Source organism: Panthera onca, chromosome C2 (assembly GCF_046562875.1).
Source record: "Panthera onca isolate mPanOnc1 chromosome C2, mPanOnc1 haplotype 2, whole genome shotgun sequence".
Taxonomy (NCBI): domain Eukaryota; kingdom Metazoa; phylum Chordata; class Mammalia; order Carnivora; family Felidae; genus Panthera; species Panthera onca.
This window is the reverse complement of record NC_138347.1, coordinates 132,850,685-132,868,036: the sequence shown is the minus strand read 5'-3', so window position 1 is coordinate 132,868,036 and position 17,352 is coordinate 132,850,685. Positions and strand designations below refer to the sequence as shown.

Sequence of the window (17,352 nt, the reverse complement as noted above, 5' to 3'; positions counted from 1 at the left end):
GTGGCAGGTGACCTGCCCAAGTTCTACAAAGTCAGAGGCTCGACGTAAGGGTTGAAGGTGAGGGTACCCTCACGAGACCCAAACTGGGAACTGTAAATGTACAGCTTTTGGTGATTATGGATATCAATGCTGTGAATATTCTAGTACATGTGTTTTGGTGAACATATGCCCACTTGTCTGTTGCTAAACACCCCTGAGTGAAACTGCTGGGCTGTCGGGGTTGCCTGGATTCAGCTTTAGTAGACGATACCAAGCAGTTTTCCAGGGAGGTTGAACCAACTTACACCCCCCGCCTCCAGCCAATGTACGAGAGTTCTGTTTGTTCCACGTTCTTGCCCACATATGTTATTTCCTGTCCTTTTCATTTTAGCCATTCTGGTGGGGTGTGGGGTGCTATCGACCCAATGTTCAGCCACTGCAGAATGGATAAGTAGATTGTGGTTTGGTCACACAATGGAACTCTCTTCAGCGCTAACAGCTACAAACGACAACCCGAATGACCCTCACAAACACTGTGTTGAGCAAAAAAAGCCATACACAAGAATTCATATTGTCTGATTCTATTTATATAAAGTTCCAGAATAGATACAATGAGTCCCTGGGGTTAGAAGTCAGAATGGTGGTGAGGGAGGTGTGCAGAGATTGGACAGGAGTTTATGGGGCTTGTGGATGATGAGGAGTTGTGTGTTTTGATCCAGGGGCCAGCCTCTAGGGTGTGGTCACTTTGCAGAAATCTGTTGGGCTGTGTGCTTATGATCTATGTCCTTTCTGTAAGGTATACTTCAACGTTGAACATACCCTAACATCGAACATGGGCAAGGCCCCGTGTTCAATAAAGCTATCAGGGTCCAGGGCCCCCGCCTTCATCTCCTCACACCCGTGTATTGAGTCATTAGACTGTAACCCTTTTGTGAGCATGGGTGACACCAAATGTGTGTGTAGAGTCTAGGATCAAGTATGTGTTTTAAATCAGGGCTCCGGGTCTTGTAGAGTCCATGCCACCTTGGGCCCTGGATGCCCCCTCCCTGAGCCTCCCTCTGAGGGACACCATCAAAGTAATTAACAAACACTTCCTTCTCCTCCTCTGTTGGAGGTGTATTATGAGTCTGGACTTTTCGTTCCTTGTCACATCTACAAAGTGACAAGTCAGTCCACGAAGAAGGAGACATGGACTTTATTATGGTCATGGTGTCCATACCAGCTGCTTAACCATCTTCGTTCAGCAAAGGCCGGGGGAGGGCTACATCAAGTGGCAAACAGACGGTGCACTCACATCTAACTGGTTAGAAATCCCATTCAGAAATCTGGAGTTTGCGGCATGGGTCTCCCTAGGGTTCAGGGGACATGACAGAGGCCCCGACACTGTCGGGGCTATGAGCAGCAATTCTCTCTGCACAGCTCTTCCCGGCCTGGATCAGAAGAAGCGTGGCAGCCACAGAGCATGCTGCCTCCTGACACCCCCTCCACCCCCGCTGTTCCCACCACCATTCTTCAGAGGAGGCCGAAGCCTGGTGAGTACCTCAGGGCTTGTGAGAGAACAGACACACGGGCTCCCCAGTGCCCACCACACAGCCCCCGCCCCCAACTTCCCCACACTTGAAGTGAGAAGCCTCCAGATTCTTTTCGAGGGATCCAACCCTTTACTCTCACACAGCAGGTTGAACTCTAGAATGGGCATTTTGCAGTTTCCTGTGTGTGTCCATTCTCCCGCTGTCATAAATAAGTTATGGAGGGAGATTCTTGTCAGCAGGAAATTGGATTTGGAAAAGCGTCCCATCTCCCTGAGAACAATGAGGTGAATTTATAACTTTCTAGGCTGCCTTCAGTTGCTCAGAACAGAATTTCCCCTTTCTTCCCAAGTATTTATGAAGTTCCCTTCCACAGCCCATGTTTAACATAGCCTGTTTCTATGCGGGGGCGCAGGAAATGGTCCCCCTATAGTCATACTGAGGTGTGAGAGGGAACAGGATTTGGGAAGACAACAGGCCAGAAGAGTCTCGCGACTTGGGATTCTCGAATTTTTCTGAGAATTCTTAGACCTGTACTGCCCAATGCAGTAGCCACTAGCCATATGTGTCTTCAACACCTCTCATGTGGCTCGTTAGAGTTGAGATGTGCTGTACGTATGAAATACGCACTGGATTTTGAAGACTTGGGATGAAGAAAGAAGGTAAAACGTCGCGGTAATGTTTTAATATTGAATAGATGTTGAAATGATATCTGGGACATGGTGGGTTAAATCTATTATTAAACTTAATTTTATTTCCTTCTTTTTCCTTTTTTTAACGTGGCTACCAGAAAATTTTAAGCTACCTAGGTGGCTTGCATTTCATTTCTGTTGGACGGTGCTGGCCTAGACATTAGGCAAAGGCCCCTGAAATGAGCTTCCTAACTCCATCCAAAGGGGCTCTTCTATCTCTATAATCTATTCAAGCCAGGAATGTCTCAGGAGAGAACAGGAACTTGGGGCCCAGAAGGTCATCTTCTTGGGACACCCACTGGGGTGTCAGGGAACCACCAATCTTGGGGACTGGATTGGGAGGCAGATCTGTGTCCAGGGGTAGTGACCCTTCTTCCGTCCCCCACGTCTGACCCATGACCATGTGTTGCTTGCATTGAAGCTTCTCTCCCCAGACATGAAGAATTTCATCCTGGAACTGGAGACCACACAGTCCTCATGTGTGCAAGGATCACTCGGCTCCCCTGGGCCCCCTGGCCCCCAGGTTGGTGCATTCCACCAGACCCTGTCCTGCTGTCTTCTGTTCAGAGCAGTAAAACCCACTGGGGAGAGTCTCTTAGAGCTGCCCTCTTCAACGCGACGTGGGGGCCGCTTTTCTTTCCCTAGCTCACCTCCGGCTCCAGAGCCACGAGGCGAGTATACGGATTCCTCTTCTCTGGGAGAATGCTGGCCTCCCAGCCTTGATATCCTCACCTACACAGCGGAGACAGTAATTACCCCCACGGTACTAGATTTGGGTGGTGGTGGTGAGGGGACCAGATGAGCTGCTGTCTAGATGGATATGATTATTATTATTATAATGATCATCAGACGCTTGACGACAATTGGTTGCCCCTTATGTGACCATTGACCAATCCCCCCCCGCCCCCACCCCCCCCCGTAAACCAAGAAGTGCCTGCATTTGGCGCAGGAAAGCGGGGGTAATGGGGAACTTGTTAGTCTGAGCCTCATTAGACACTGTGACCAGGCAGCCTCCCCCCACCCCACTAAAGCTAAAGGAAAGAGTGAGGAACAGGTGAAATGTTAGAGAAAGGATTTTCTAGGCAAACAAGAGTACCCTCCAGAGACCCTGTCTCACAGACCCTGGCTCCCCTGGCTTGCCTGGGAGAGGGGGCCCAGCAAGGAGGACCGCCCCCTGGCCTGGGGCTTGGGGCCTGCCGTGGGGAGATGAAAAAGGGTACAGGCAGTATAGTCAGTTGCCCAAGTGCCTTAGGAATTCTGTCACCCCTCCTGGGTGACCCCTCCTATGGCTTCCCATCCCAGGAGACTAAGGCCCTGCAAGAGGACCCCACCTGTATCTCCTACAGTGTATCATACCAACATTGTCCACCCAACGCATATCTCTTGGGTCCTGAAGCATATCAAGCTTGTTCCAGCCTTAGGGCTTTTGCGCTCGTGGCTCAGACTTTTTGGAATGTTCTTTCCTCTGATTTTTACCACGGCCAGCTCCTTCATTACTCAGAACAGTTTATAGGCCACCTCCTTAGAGATGCCTTCCTCAACCAGCCAGTTTACAGTACCGTTCCCTGTCATTCTCAATCCCGATGACCTATTTTAATTCTCCACACAATTTTCTCATTACGGTTTTCTTATTTTGTTATTGTTGTCGGTCTCTTTGGTCTTTTTATAAAGTATAAGCTCTATGACGAGGACTGGCACGCTATGGCCAATCAGATCTGGCAGCAGCCTGTTTTTGTAATTAAACTTTATTATCTCTGGCTGCCTTTGTGCTGCAAGGGCAGAGGTCAGCGGCTGTGACAGAGATGCTGTATCAGAGGCGTAGTTTAAGATATTTACTATCTGCCTCTTTACAGAAAAGGTTTTCCGACCCGTGGTCCTAGAGCAGGGATATCGTCTGTTTTGTGCCCGGTCTGTACCAGTGCACGGGTTCTTGTGATCTCTCCATAAATATTTATCGAACGCAATAAAGAACACAAAACAGGACTTTGAACCCAGAAATGGCCAGAGGCTGCCACAGAGGGGCTAGGAAGTCTGCAGAAAAGCAAGATGGACACCGAGGAGCACCTCCCAGGTGGATTTCTATCTTCCCACCTCCAGCAGTCTACACTGGTGGATCTCAGAATGCCTGAGAGCCACACGGCATGGGAAGGAAAGGGGGATTTTCTGCTGAACTCACACCCTCTCCAGCCCTGCTCGCACACCTCTAACTCACGTGATCCACTTGAGTCATTCAGAGAATGTGCTGCCCAGCTAGGTGGGGTGGGGGCAGTGGGAGCATTTGCAGCCACTTCCATTCCTTAGAACATAGTGTAAATGCTGTTCCCAAGCAAAATGAGGTCTGTGAATCAGTAACAAGGGCGTCCTCTGGGAGCTTGTCAGACATGCACAATCTCATTCTCTCCTCCCCTTCACACACCCCCACCCACTCAATCAAAATCTGCATTAAAAAACATTTTTAGGGGCGCCTGGGTGGCGCAGTCGGTTAAGCGTCCGACTTCAGCCAGGTCACGATCTCACGGTCCGTGAGTTCGAGCCCCGTGTCAGGCTCTGGGCTGATGGCTCAGAGCCTGGAGCCTGTTTCCGATTCTGTGTCTCCCTCTCTCTCTGCCCCTCCCCTGTTCATGCTCTGTCTCTCTCTGTCCCAAAAATAAATAAAAAACGTTGAAAAAAAAATTAAAAAAAAAAAAAAAAAAAAAAAAAACATTTTTAATGTTTATTTTTGAGAGAGAGCGAGTGGGGGGGAGCAGAGAGAGAGGAGACACAGAATCCGAAGCGCTGCACGCCGTCAGCTCAGACCCCGACGGGCTCAAACTCACAAACTGGGAGATGGAGAAGCTTAACCCACTGAGCCACCCAGGCACCCCAAAATCTGCATTTTAACAAGCCCCCCTAGTAAAACATCTGCACATCAGAATTTGGAAAGCGCTGAGCTAGAGCACAATGGCCTGGTAAAATCCTTCCAGCCCATTTTAAGAAATCGAAAAAACAGGCTTGAAAATAAGAAATGAGAGAATGGAACAGCGTTCATCCTTGCAAGGGGACTGGACGGGTGGCAGGCACACTGCCCTGGGGCTCCCTGTCACCATGGGCTCCTAGACTTTGGGGAGCAGGGAACCTCTGCCCCTCTGAGTCACACTCTCTGGGAGCCCTGGCACCCCCTAGGCTTGGATCCTCAAGGACTGTGTACCCTGTACGCTGGGCTATCAATCCAAACTGGCCCTCACAGCCCTGAAGTAGGGCCAGGTGCTGGGGCCAGCGCAGTCCCCAGCAGGTCACTGGGCAAGTGGCTGGGGAAGTGGGGGTGAAGCCACCCTCCCAGGAAGCCCTATTTCCACACAAGGGTGTCCAAACCAGGAGTGAGGAGGGAGAGAAGCAGGGAGGGGGGGAAAGTTAGGGGGAGCAGGGGGGCTTGAAAGAAGAGGTAAGGTGGAGACAGAGGAAGGAGAGAAGGGGAGAGTGGAAAGGGAAATGAAATGATGACTTTGCCTCTTCCCATCCCGCAAACAGGAAAATAAATCAAAGTCTGGTTCCCAAACTTAGCTGTACATTAGAATCCCTGAGAGCTTCGGGGCACCTGGGCGGCTCAGTCGGTTAAGCAGCCAACTACAGCTCACGTCATGATTTCATGGTTCGTGAGTTCCAGCCCCGCCTCAGGCTCTGTGCTGACGGCTCAGAGCCTGGAGCCTACTTCAGATTCTGTGTCCCCCTGTCTCTGCCCCTTCCCTGCTCATGTTCTGTCTCTCTTTCTCTCCCAAAAGTAAACATTAAAAAAAATTTTTTTTTAATTAAAAAGAATCCCTGGGAGATTCAAAAATTCCTGATGCCTAATGCCCCTTTCCTTGAGATTGTGATGTAATTGATCTGGGTTGGCTTGGTCAGGATTTTCAAAAGTTCCTCAGGGGATTCTAATGTGCAGACAGCTTTGGGAACCACTGAGGGGACTGTTTATCATTTGGACAAGTCTCAAAGGAATCATCTTTCAAACAGGCTTTGTGGTAGGTGTGTTCACCAGCAGATCATGGGGATAAAATTGCGGCCTGCTACAAGTTGATGGATTTCCTCTCTGCCGTACTGGGGAATTTGGAAAACAGTCAACCGAGCATTTCATAGACGCGTGAACAGAAAGCAGCTGCATATTGGCCGTGGGTGTGGCAGGCTTTAGTGTAGTGGGTGCTAGAGTCCCTGAGCTGGAGTCAGCCTCACTCCTGGGACTGGGCAATGAGACAAAACGCACCATTGCCCACATTCTTAACGTCTTAAAGAAGGCTTTCACTGCACCTGGTGCCCATAGATCCAGCACAGAAATTTCTAAGTTGCCTGCTCCTGTGTGCAAAGAGTATCTTCCCTCTTGTCAGGGCCCCAGGGGGGCTTGGTTGAGAGCAGCTGAAAAGCTATGAGAGGTGGTGACGCATCTTGTTTTCTGCAAACAGCGTTTCTTCAAGACTCCCTAGTTGTAACCATGGCACCCCTGGAAGCACAGCTCAGGGAAAGTTACCAGAGGACAAGGAGACTGGGTTGGAGGGCACAAGAGGGTCCTTCATGGGGACCTTGGAGCCCCGAGTCTGCTAGAGGGAACCACGCTGCTAGAGGAGCCCAATGCACCAAGAGCCTCCCTCTTAGTCACGCTCCCCTCCCCACCCATCCTGCCTTGTTTTGATGGGACCTTTTCATTTCTTATCTTGATTGCATAGGGTCCACCGGGACTTCCTGGCAAGATAGGACCAAAGGGAGAAAAGGTATGAGCCACTGCTTTCTTCAGTCCACCCCTTCTTGGTAATTCCAGCCTGTTTCCTGGGGATGCCACTGAGAATTTTCTGGTTGAGATTTCAAAGAATGTGTTAATTCTGCCTGAGAGAGTGAGGATGGGCTCCGTGATGGCGGGGCTGCTGCTGCAGGTGTGAGATCCCACTGGCGTATTTCAGCTTGGCCCACTGACATGGCAGGGGTGCTGTGAATGGCCAAGCAACCAAGCCACATGCTCATGCCCAGCCGTCAGCCCTACTAAGCTCTGTGCTTCCAGAACTTCTCTTCCAAAGAAGCCTCTGCTTACCTGTCTTCTCCATCCACAGGGGGAGCTTGGCCTACCAGGAAGAAAGGTACGGTTCATGCTGTTCTGTCAGCATTGCACGGGCAACTGTTCTCTGTGTGTGTGTGCGCGTGTGTGTGTGAGTGTGCGTGTGCACGCACCCACAAGTACTCTTAGGGGTAGGGGCCACCAGCCATACGCTTCCTTAGACTCCAGTATCCAGGTGGACAATGATGGCACTGCCATTCTGAGGACAGTGAGCTTTTTCTGCCTGTTCTTTTTTTTTTTTTTTTTTTTTTTTTGAGAGAGACAGGGAGCATGAGCAAGGGAGGGGCAGAGAGAAAGGGAGAGGGAGAGAATCCCGAGCAGGCTCCACACTGCCAGCACAGAGCCCCATGTGAGGCTCAAACCCACGAACTGTGAGATCATGATCCGAGCCGAAACCAAGAGTCAGACACTTAACCGACTGAGTCACTCAGGTGCCCCATTTTCTGCCTGTTCTTTTGGTCGAGAGCCTGCTACTGCCAGGCATCTGGACCTCTCCCAGAGGCTGCCAAGCCTGCCCAAATTTCCCCCAACCTCAGACCATCTCATTCTGCCACCCATTAGGGAAATCATCCAGGGCCCCAACCAGTGGCACTAAATGACTCTTACTGTCAATTTGATTAAACTGGAATAAAGTGCAAAACAGAAGCCAATAGCTTTTGCCTTTTGGCCCAGCTGAAATACATAGGAGTCACTTAAGGTCATAGGGACTTTGAGTGAACCAAACACATGTTACCAAGGCTCTCATTCAGGTCAGGAAAGAGTAAACCAGCAGCCACTCAATGTGGTCAATGGATGTTGGCACTGAAACTGTAGGTCTCAGTGATAGAAGGCGGTGTAACACTGTGGCCAAACAAGGTGCTTATGATTCTAAATATAAATTATTAGTTTTCTGGTTAAATGTTCTATTCAGATGGTTTCACTATCAACAAAAGCCTCAGACAGACCTTTGCAAGCAAAATTACATCCCTCAAGGACACAGATCGCAGCTCCAGCCAAGGAACAGTGGTTATCTGAAGCGCTGGGCTGGAAGGCATTCTGGGATGGTCTTCATGCTCAGAACTAACGAGGGCCGTGATCAGTTAGTGATGTCTGCCATGAAAGTGGGAGGCAAGAGTAGAAAAGAGGACACGTGTTAGCATTTGTGATCTCCAGTTTAGGGGTTGAGCCTTCCACATGTCTAGTTAGGCTAACTGTGAAATTAGCCAGTGGGTGCAGAGGTTGAGATAGACCCCAGGTCCCCACCCCCACTTCCTCTTGTAAGGTTTGCTCTTGCATGGCTCCTGGCTTAGGTTGGCCTCCCTAGAAGCAGAGGTAGAGACCACACGTGCCATGTAGAAGTGAACACATTAAGGGAGTTCTCTCAGAAGGATCCTGAGGGGAGGGGAAGCCGGATGGTGCTGGGGAAGAAGCCCAGCTTGGGTGTGGTGTCAGATGAAGTCCGTCTTTAGCCTCATTGCTAGGGGAGCTCCGGTGTGTGAATAGCACCACAGAGCTTGTCCTGTCCTGATGTAAGGGAGCTAGGTTATTGGCCGCAGGGAGAAGAGGTGCATGAATTGCCGGGCAGCTCCAATTGACCATTGGCAAATTCCACAATTACAGGTTGCAGGAATGTGTTGTGGCAGGAAGGCAGGTAGCCACTGGGGGGATGGGCACAGTGAGCAAGTGAAAAAGATCTTGAGGGAATACCAACAGCATCTGCTGCTGTACCCCAAACAAAACCCCACCCCATTCCATGCCATATCCTTGGGGAGAACCTGTTGGAATGCAAGGAACATTTGGGTGAGTGGGCAGGTGAGTGGAGGTCATCAGCCAAGAAGTTTAGAATCCCTTCTCTATCACCATGCTTTGCCACACCGCCCCCCTGCCCGCCCCTGCACCTTCCATGTCTTGAGTAGAATAAGAGCTTATGTGTTGACATAATATAACACCAAACTCTTTAACTTATGTGTAAGTGACCCAACCTTCTAGGCTATCAGTCATTGGAGGGTGGGGATGAAGGACCTAGAAGCTATGCTTAAGGGCCCCACAGTCCCCTCTGAGCTCCCAAAACAAATCTCATTTCCTGGAAGGAAGGAGACAAACCCAGTTGTCCTGACTTTTGTTGTTCATTTTTGAAGGGTAGACCTGGCCCCCCGGGTGTTCCTGGCATGCCTGGGCCAGTCGGCCCTGAAGGACCCAGGGTAAGTATGGCACACTCTCAGGGTTCATGTGGTATCAGAACATGAGGGGGGATGTCAGCCCCCCGGCCTTTGGCACATAGTGAAACTTGTTTCCTTAAGAGGAGGAGGATGAAGAAAGGATGAGGGCTGCCCAGAGGTCCCCAAACACTTGGGGACCTTTACTTGAAATATAAGACCTTAGCCCGTCCAGCAGCTCTGCTCCTATGAGCGGGGGTGGGGGGGAGAATTGAAGGGCCACTCCCCTCTTTCACAGGAACCCCGGTTCTCCTTTGTCCTCAGAGGTAGCCTGAAATTCTTTGGTTTCCCTGAGATGACCCATGAGGTGCTTGTGTCTGGAAAGCTGTGCGGGAGTTTGGGGGTTGAGGGTGATGGGCACTGGCCAGCTGGAAAGACTGAAATCCTGCATTTAGCTAAGCTAAATGCTGATGAAATCCCTTCTTCAGACAGATGATGGAAAGCTGACACATCCACACCCATACCTTTGTTTATATTCTTCTCCCTTTGGTCAGAGACTATTGGGTGCAGATTTGACCTGCAGAAATCAGGGACGGGCAGGTGAATGTCACTATCTCCTCTGATTCAGTCACCAGCTGTATTTATTACACAGGATAGAAAACTGTGTTCCCAGTCCTCTTAGGAAAAGTCCCAAGGATATTTTTCCAAAAATCTACTTTATAGGTCTGAACTGTCCACTATGGCAGCAATTACCCATATGTGGCTACTGAGCCCTTAAAGTGTGGCTGGTACAACTGAGGAACTGAATTTTTTATTTTAATGTAAGTTTGAATTTAAAAACCTTTACTCAGTTCAGTTATTTGAAAATACGTAGGCATGTTTATGGCAACTTGAATGTGTGACTCTGCTGTTTCAGTATAAATTTTATGAAATCTAAATACAGATCGAGTATTTTGGATGAAAATTTAATGCCTGAATTGAGATATGATTTAAATATAAAATACACAACAGATTTAAAATATCTATTCTAAAAATCAGATTGTAAAATATCTCATTAATTTATATTGATTATATGTTTAAATGATAATCAGATTAAATAAAATATATTAAAGTTGATTTCACCTGTTTTACTTTTTACCTGTTTTATGTAACTTCTAAAAAAACTCTAAATTAAGTATGTGGCTCATCTTATATTTCTACTTTTTAGCACTGGTATAGAGTTTTTAGCACAGAGGGTGCTGAAAGTTCCAACTACAAACCATTCTGAGGGGCAACAGAGCCCACCCATGAGTCTTAACCCCCGTCTCCGTAATGCATGCCCAGAGGCTGATGTTCACTCTGTTTGACTGCAAACCTGGGGTGAGAATATATGAAAATGCCTGAAAGGCCCTCCCTATGCAGAGCATAAAACAGGTGAAGTTTTCTGGGGTGTTGACATTTAGTCCTGTGAGGCCCGAGGCCCCCATGCTCTCTCCCCGCCCTCTCAAAACCTACTCCAGGAAAAGATCAAGCATTTGTAGCATATTAGCATTCAGTTTGGAGATCTGCTCTGCCTTGGGCAATTTCATTTTACGTTTAATCTCAAATACCAGAACGAAGTGTGAACTATGGAGCCTTGAACCCCTGGGAGTGAGCAAGGGAGCATGTGGGGTCCTCAGATTCACAAGCCAGCCCCAATGCCCCTAGTTCCATCATGATCTTGCCCATGATTTTCCTGGTTCTGTTTCTCTAGTAAATGTCACTGTTGGTCGTTTTCCCCATCTTCTTTTGATTCCCCCAGGGTGAAAAAGGTGACCTGGGTATGATGGGCTTACCAGGGTCAAGAGGACCAATGGGCTTCAAGGTCAGTGTGTTGGTCCAGACGGACATTCCCGGCTCTTCTCACTAAGGCTCTGGAGCAGCTGCTGTCCACAAAGATGGGGGCTGGGTGGGGCTGCTATCCTGGGCTTGGGGAATGTCACAGATACCAGAAAGCCCAGTGCCAGAGTGCTTGTCTTTACCAGCCCTTTGGGGGACATCATGCCTGGGATGCAGGAGCATACAGATGTCCTTCCTGTTATTTTCCTGGGCAGGGAGGGTCAAGCCTCTGAACAAGGCAGATGGAAAACTTTGTTCAGGCCTTTGGGGGTACATAGGGCTAATGGTAAATGCACTTTTTGCTTTCTTTTAGGGCTACCCTGGATCCAGAGGGGAAAAGGTTAGTGCTTGACTCCCATGGCTTCCCAGAGCCTGGTCTGGGCTATTGACTCTGGGGTCAGTGATGAGCAGAAGACAGGCCCAGGTTTCTCTTAAGTTAGCACCTATAGTGACCATTCCTAGATATCCCCCTGTCCTTTGTCATTGGGCTGGGAGAGCAGGGAGGGGCCTCCCAAGGCAGGGCGAGTAGATTAGGGAGGAGCTCCCAGTGGAGGTAGAGGCCCCTCACGTGGAGCAGATTAGTAGCTGAAGTCTACTGGTGGAGGGGAAACACAGCCTGCCTGCAGGGCACTGGAGGGAGATGGTTGGTGTTGTCTGTAGACCAAGCTTCTACCACACAACTTTCTCATCTGTCAGAAACCAAACCAAGTAAAAAAAATCCAGCCAGAACCTGGGGACAAATTTCCCACAGGAGGAGAGAGGATCTGGGACCCAGAATTTTCTGCGAGTTGTGTTTTATTAACGCAAGGGTCTTTGTGGTCCAAATAAAAGGTAGACCACAAAACATTCCTTCCCTGGGCAAGTCACCTGAGCCTACTTCTTTGCCTGTAAATGAGTGTGTTGGCTTAGGGAGCTTTCATTTTGAAACTCTCCAGTTTTACCCCAGGGTATTAACTCTTTGATTCCCTCCTGTGGTTTCCTCCTAGGGATCCAGAGGTGAAAGGGGTGACTTGGGTCCCAAAGGAGAAAAGGTAATGGCCTTTGCATGGAATGATAAACTACAGAGGAAATGGCAGCCCTTGCCCACCGCCATCTTGTGGGCTGTCCTACTGACTGACTGACTGACTGACTGATGGTTCTATCTTGAGAACAGCTGACCACACTCTTCCATAGCCCTTTCAAGCACTATCTCAGAGGCAGTCACTATGTGTGTTGCTCTCTTCACAGGGTTTCCCGGGATTTCCTGGAATGTTGGGGCAGAAAGTAAGTACTTAGAAGTAGTAATAATAGGCCTCAGTAATAAATTGGACCTTCTTAGCACCACAAAAAGAGCTCTGGGCAGGGAAAGTGGGTTATGTCGTGGAAGGTTTTGGTTTGGAAGGGGAGCAGGTTGCTGTGCATGTTGGTGAGAGGGTGACCGCATGGTCTGAGACCTCCCTCCAGTTCAGTGGGAGGGAAAGGATGCCCCGTCTGGGTAGAGAGGACTTTCTTTGCATTTCCTGCCTCTTAGAGGGCCATGATAATGTTCAGAAGCAGCAAGCGTCAGACAGTTGGATCAGATCTGAGCTGCAGTGGTCGAGGGCCCCAGCGCGAAGCACAGGCATCTTTGGCCTAATGCTTTTGTTGAAGACCCTCAACCTAGACCCTCTTGGAGGGCAGTACGTGTACTGTCAGAGGCACACAGAGCTATTTTAACTGGGTGACAACAACTCTTTTTTATTTGCATTTTTTCATTTAAATAGTTAGCTATTTAGTGGGATTTCATGGATATCTTGCTGGGAACAAGTCTTAATAAAAATGGGAGTTCATTCAATTGACTTTAAAAAACATCCAGCCACTAATAGTAGAGCGGTGTGCCGATATGACAAAAATTGTGGAAGTGGCAAGTGACTAATAGATTTCTGGAAACTTTTACTTAGGGCCAGGGTCTACGAAGAAAGGGGGGTGGTGAGAGGGGGTGTTGGGATAAAGAGAGCGTGCATAAATGTCCCTTAAGAACAACTGTATCTAACATAGTAACTTGTAACAGGGGTTCCTCATGCTTAAGGCATTGGCCTGGGAGATGGTCATTTTCACCTGAGCCTCAGAGAATAGTATTCTTCAAACATGCAAATGCATGCTTTCTTAGAATTCTAATTGTCTTTCAAATTTATCTTAAAGTTTTCTTTTTCCAACTTGAATTAACAATTTTTATCTGACCTGCTGTCAGTAGAGCTTGCTTGCTTATTTATTTGTTTATTTATAATGTTCATTTATTTTTGAGAGACACAGTGACAGAGTGAGAGCAGGGAAGGAGCAGAGAGAGAGGGAGACACAGATGAAGCAGGCTCCAGTCTCTGAGCTGTCAGCACAGAGCCCGACATGGGGCTTGAACCCATGAACTGTGAGATCATGACCTGAGCCGAAGTCGGATGCTTAACTGACTGAGCCACCCAGGTGCCCCAAGCATATTTAAATAGTGTCAGTCATCTGCCATTAATTTATTATTATTTATCACTGCCTTAAGCTGTCAAAAAACTGTTCCTGCTATTCCCTAGGTGGAGTGTTGGATTAAAAATAATTACATAAACAAATTAAAGGAAACATTAAAAGAGAAAAAACTAATTTGATTTAAAAATATTAGGCTAGGTTTTCATTCAGTGCAACAGTGAACATCAGAATAATAAATTACTGTGGAATTAAGTATGACAGCTGGCACCATTTACTAGGCTTGCCATGTAGAGTTCTCTTTCCCTTTCATGGCAGGCTGTTTTAAGACAGAGATGATATGATAATGGTAATTAGGTCTTAGAAATTAGATCAAGAACTTACTGTCTGCTTTCAGTTGATGAAGAGAGTGCCCACACTTCCTTCTGCCAATCTTTAAAAAAAACAAAAAACTTACACTGTTTATGCTGCTGTTTTTCCAAGCCAAACAAAACACCCCCTGACCTCCTCTAAACAACCAAGGGAAATGGTGCATACATCTGCATAGCCATGTAGAATCCATGCTGTTCTCCCACACTCCCTTTCTGTCCAGATGCTGGAGGACACGACAGGTTGGCAGGAAATCAGAGGTTTAAGGACAGTTCTTGATGTGGCAAGAGTTGATGACTTGGGTAGGGGCCAATTTGTTACGTTGGCCGAGTGACCGATCATTTCAGAGCTGTATTCTTGATCCTTACTCTTTATTAGTATTTCCTGAAATTTTCTATTATGTTATACCTCCCCTGACTTCCATGTGAAGAGCCCACTGGGTGTTTATTGTTCTGAGTGCCTGGAGGAGCTCTTTATGGACACTGGATGCTGACTAACCGAAACTCCCCGGGTTGCTGTTGCTAAAGTTAGCTTGTTGGTGGTACGTTCTGGGCTGTGGAAGGATAACTGGAGGTAGGAATGGTGTCCTGTAGGCTCCGTCACCCAAATAAACAGGAAGTGGGCCTCGAATCCTAACAGTACACGAGGAAAGAAAGAAACTATAGTGGAGAAATGGGTTTCACAAAAGGTTGGCCTTAAACTATGGAATTCTTCAATTGGTGCATTTGTCTCTGATTGCTCAAAGTAAGGCTTTTCAGTTAGACGTATTGCTTCCAGGGGCACCTGAGTGGCTCAGTCGGTTAAGCGTCCGACTTCGGCTCAGGTCATGATCTCGTGGTCCGTGAGTTCGAGCCCCGCGTCAGGTTCTGTGCTGACAGCTTGGAGCCTGGAGCCTGCTTCTGCCTCTGTGTCTCCCTCTCTCTCTCTGTCCCTACCCTGCTTGTGCTCTCTGTCTCTCATAAATGAATAAATGTTTAAAAAAAAAAAAAAAAGAAGAAGAAGTATTGCTTCCATGCCTTTTGCAGTTATTGAGCATTTGAATATATGTCTGGAACATTTTTCCCCACGGTTTTCATCTGAATCAAATGAAAGTGAGCTAGAACTGAAACCAGTTTTTACAGAAGAGTAGGGAAGTGTATAACCCTACATAAAGGTCCTTACGTGAGCAGAAACTTCCCAAAGATGATAGTTGTCAAAACTGTGTCCAATCATTCAAAAACTCACAGATTTGAATTTGTGATAAAAGCGAAACACAGTACAACGCAAAATTGCAAATAAAAGAGAAAGCATTTTCCCCTGGCAGTTTGCAGCGTCACAGGCATACATATCACGGAAATGCAAGAATCTCCTACTTTGGCTGTTTGGGATGGTGATTTGGGACACCAAAATATGTGGCGCCCAGGAGCTGTCTGTCTTGGAGAATAAGTAACCCACCCAGGGTAATCTTTCCTTTCTCTTCCTTGAAAAATCTATCCACCTTTCACATGACCTCATCACTTTCCCAGTCTCTCAGACTGTCCGATTGGAAAAGGTCTGGAACGATCGAACGCACTGCCCTCATGACCAATGATTGGTCTGTCTACAGACGGACCTGCAGAGGAGTGCCTACTCCACATGCACAGATTCCTCTCTTCCTTCTCTTTCTTCTTTCCAGGGTGAAATGGGTCCAAAGGGTGAGCCCGGGATAGCAGGACACAGGGGACCCAGGGGAAGACCAGGAAAACGAGGCAAGCAGGTAAGGATCCCAGTGCTTACCACGCCCCTGAGGTCATTCCCTCCTGATGTAGGCAGATGGGATAGAGAGGCAGACAGGTGGAGCCAATCAGCATAGGCACAGTCCCCAACATCGTCTAGGCTGGTGGGCAGAAAGAGCACCACTTCCAGGAGCTCCTGCCTCTCTAGGCTAACCGAGGTTTGAAGCAGATGGGCTAGAATGCTCCGTTCAAACTGTGTCCAAGGCCAGAAGCAGGAGTGGATCTTTGCTTCATACGAACAGGTCTACCTTAACCAAAGCAACTGGGAATGGAAGCCAGATCTTGTTGTTTACCCAGAAAACTTGCTTTTTGCCTCAATGCTCCAGACACAAATGGAGTTTGGGGGAATATCCAAATATTTCCTTGCTGTTGAAAGGTCTTCTGAGTCTCAACAATAGAGTGGTTTTTCCCTACTCGGGCCCCTGAACTGTAAGTGACTCTCTTTATGGGCACTATTAAGGGCTTGGGGAAATTGTTCATTCTGAACTCTCCCTGGTCAGCAGGCACTTGTGACGTGAGAGGGAGAGGAAGGATGAAGGCACATTTGCCTGAGCTGCCTTTAGAGCTGTATTGAGTGCCTCGGAGAAGCTTCTTGTCTTTTCTCTAATGGACAGGCATCATTCCTTTACTTTTTTGGTTGTCTGTTTGTAGACTTTCACCTCTTTTTCCATTATAAATGTAATATGTGATCATCACAGAAAACTTGGAAAATTCAGAAAAGTAGAAGGGAAATCATCTGAAGACCTAACACCCAGACATAACCCTGTTACCATTTTGGTGTGTTTCCTTCCAGTATTATTTCTTTGTGAACTTTCTGGTTGTTTGTTTCTTTTATACCCAATATCTAGTTGTTGTATCCTAAAACTTCAACTTAAAGTCACACATTTTTGCGCATCCCTGCACATATTTATTAAGCTCTTTTAAATGTCTGCATTGCATTTTGTAAATGAGTAAAGCAGTAGACTGCTTGGACAAGAGAGGCCTAACTAAAATTATATACAGATGCTGAGAGGTGAATATCTTTGGGCACAAACCTTTTTCCATTCTTATGTTTTTATTCTTTTCTTAGGCTGGGTCCATGGTTCTCAAACTTTAGCTTATATCAGAATCACTTAGGGGGCTGATTCGATACAGATTTCTCTGCCCCAGGTGCAGTGGTTGTAGTTCCAAGTTTGCCTCCTATTGTCCCCAGCACCTAGGCCTTATTTTTTAGAGGATCTGATGTAACTGACCTGGCATGGGGCTTTAGAATGGGTTGTTGTGGGTTTTTTTTAAAGCTCTCTATATGATTCTAATATGTAGCCAACGTTCAGAACAATGATCACAGTGTGGAGCCAGTTCTGGTCTTTTCCAAGTGAACTTAGGAATGACACAGGCTCCAACCCCAGATAATACAAATTCCATTATAACTTTTGAAGTCGTAATGGTCCAGTTCAGTTTTCGAGGTTTTACAATGGCTGGCATGTCCATGACTTCACAATGATGCCACAGATACCAATGTCCTAAAACCTAGGCTCAGAAAAAGGAGGAAAAAAA

General features: G+C 47.6%; 1 protein-coding gene across 6 annotated transcripts in view; it reads left to right on the top strand.

Annotated features, from left to right (window-relative positions):
* Positions 1–17,352, top strand: part of COLQ (collagen like tail subunit of asymmetric acetylcholinesterase) — a 97,024-nt gene that overhangs the window by 46,264 nt on the left and 33,408 nt on the right. For all 6 annotated transcript variants that reach the window (XM_078432368.2, XM_078432372.2, XM_060638635.3 and 3 more), the window contains exons 2-11: positions 1,399–1,511; positions 2,622–2,723; positions 6,892–6,936; positions 7,270–7,296; positions 9,392–9,454; positions 11,190–11,252; positions 11,580–11,606; positions 12,253–12,297; positions 12,494–12,529; positions 15,717–15,797. In XM_078432368.2, coding sequence (XP_078288494.2) covers positions 1,399–1,511; positions 2,622–2,723; positions 6,892–6,936; positions 7,270–7,296; positions 9,392–9,454; positions 11,190–11,252; positions 11,580–11,606; positions 12,253–12,297; positions 12,494–12,529; positions 15,717–15,797 — 602 coding nt within the window. The remainder of the gene's footprint in view (positions 1–1,398; positions 1,512–2,621; positions 2,724–6,891; positions 6,937–7,269; positions 7,297–9,391; positions 9,455–11,189; positions 11,253–11,579; positions 11,607–12,252; positions 12,298–12,493; positions 12,530–15,716; positions 15,798–17,352) is intronic.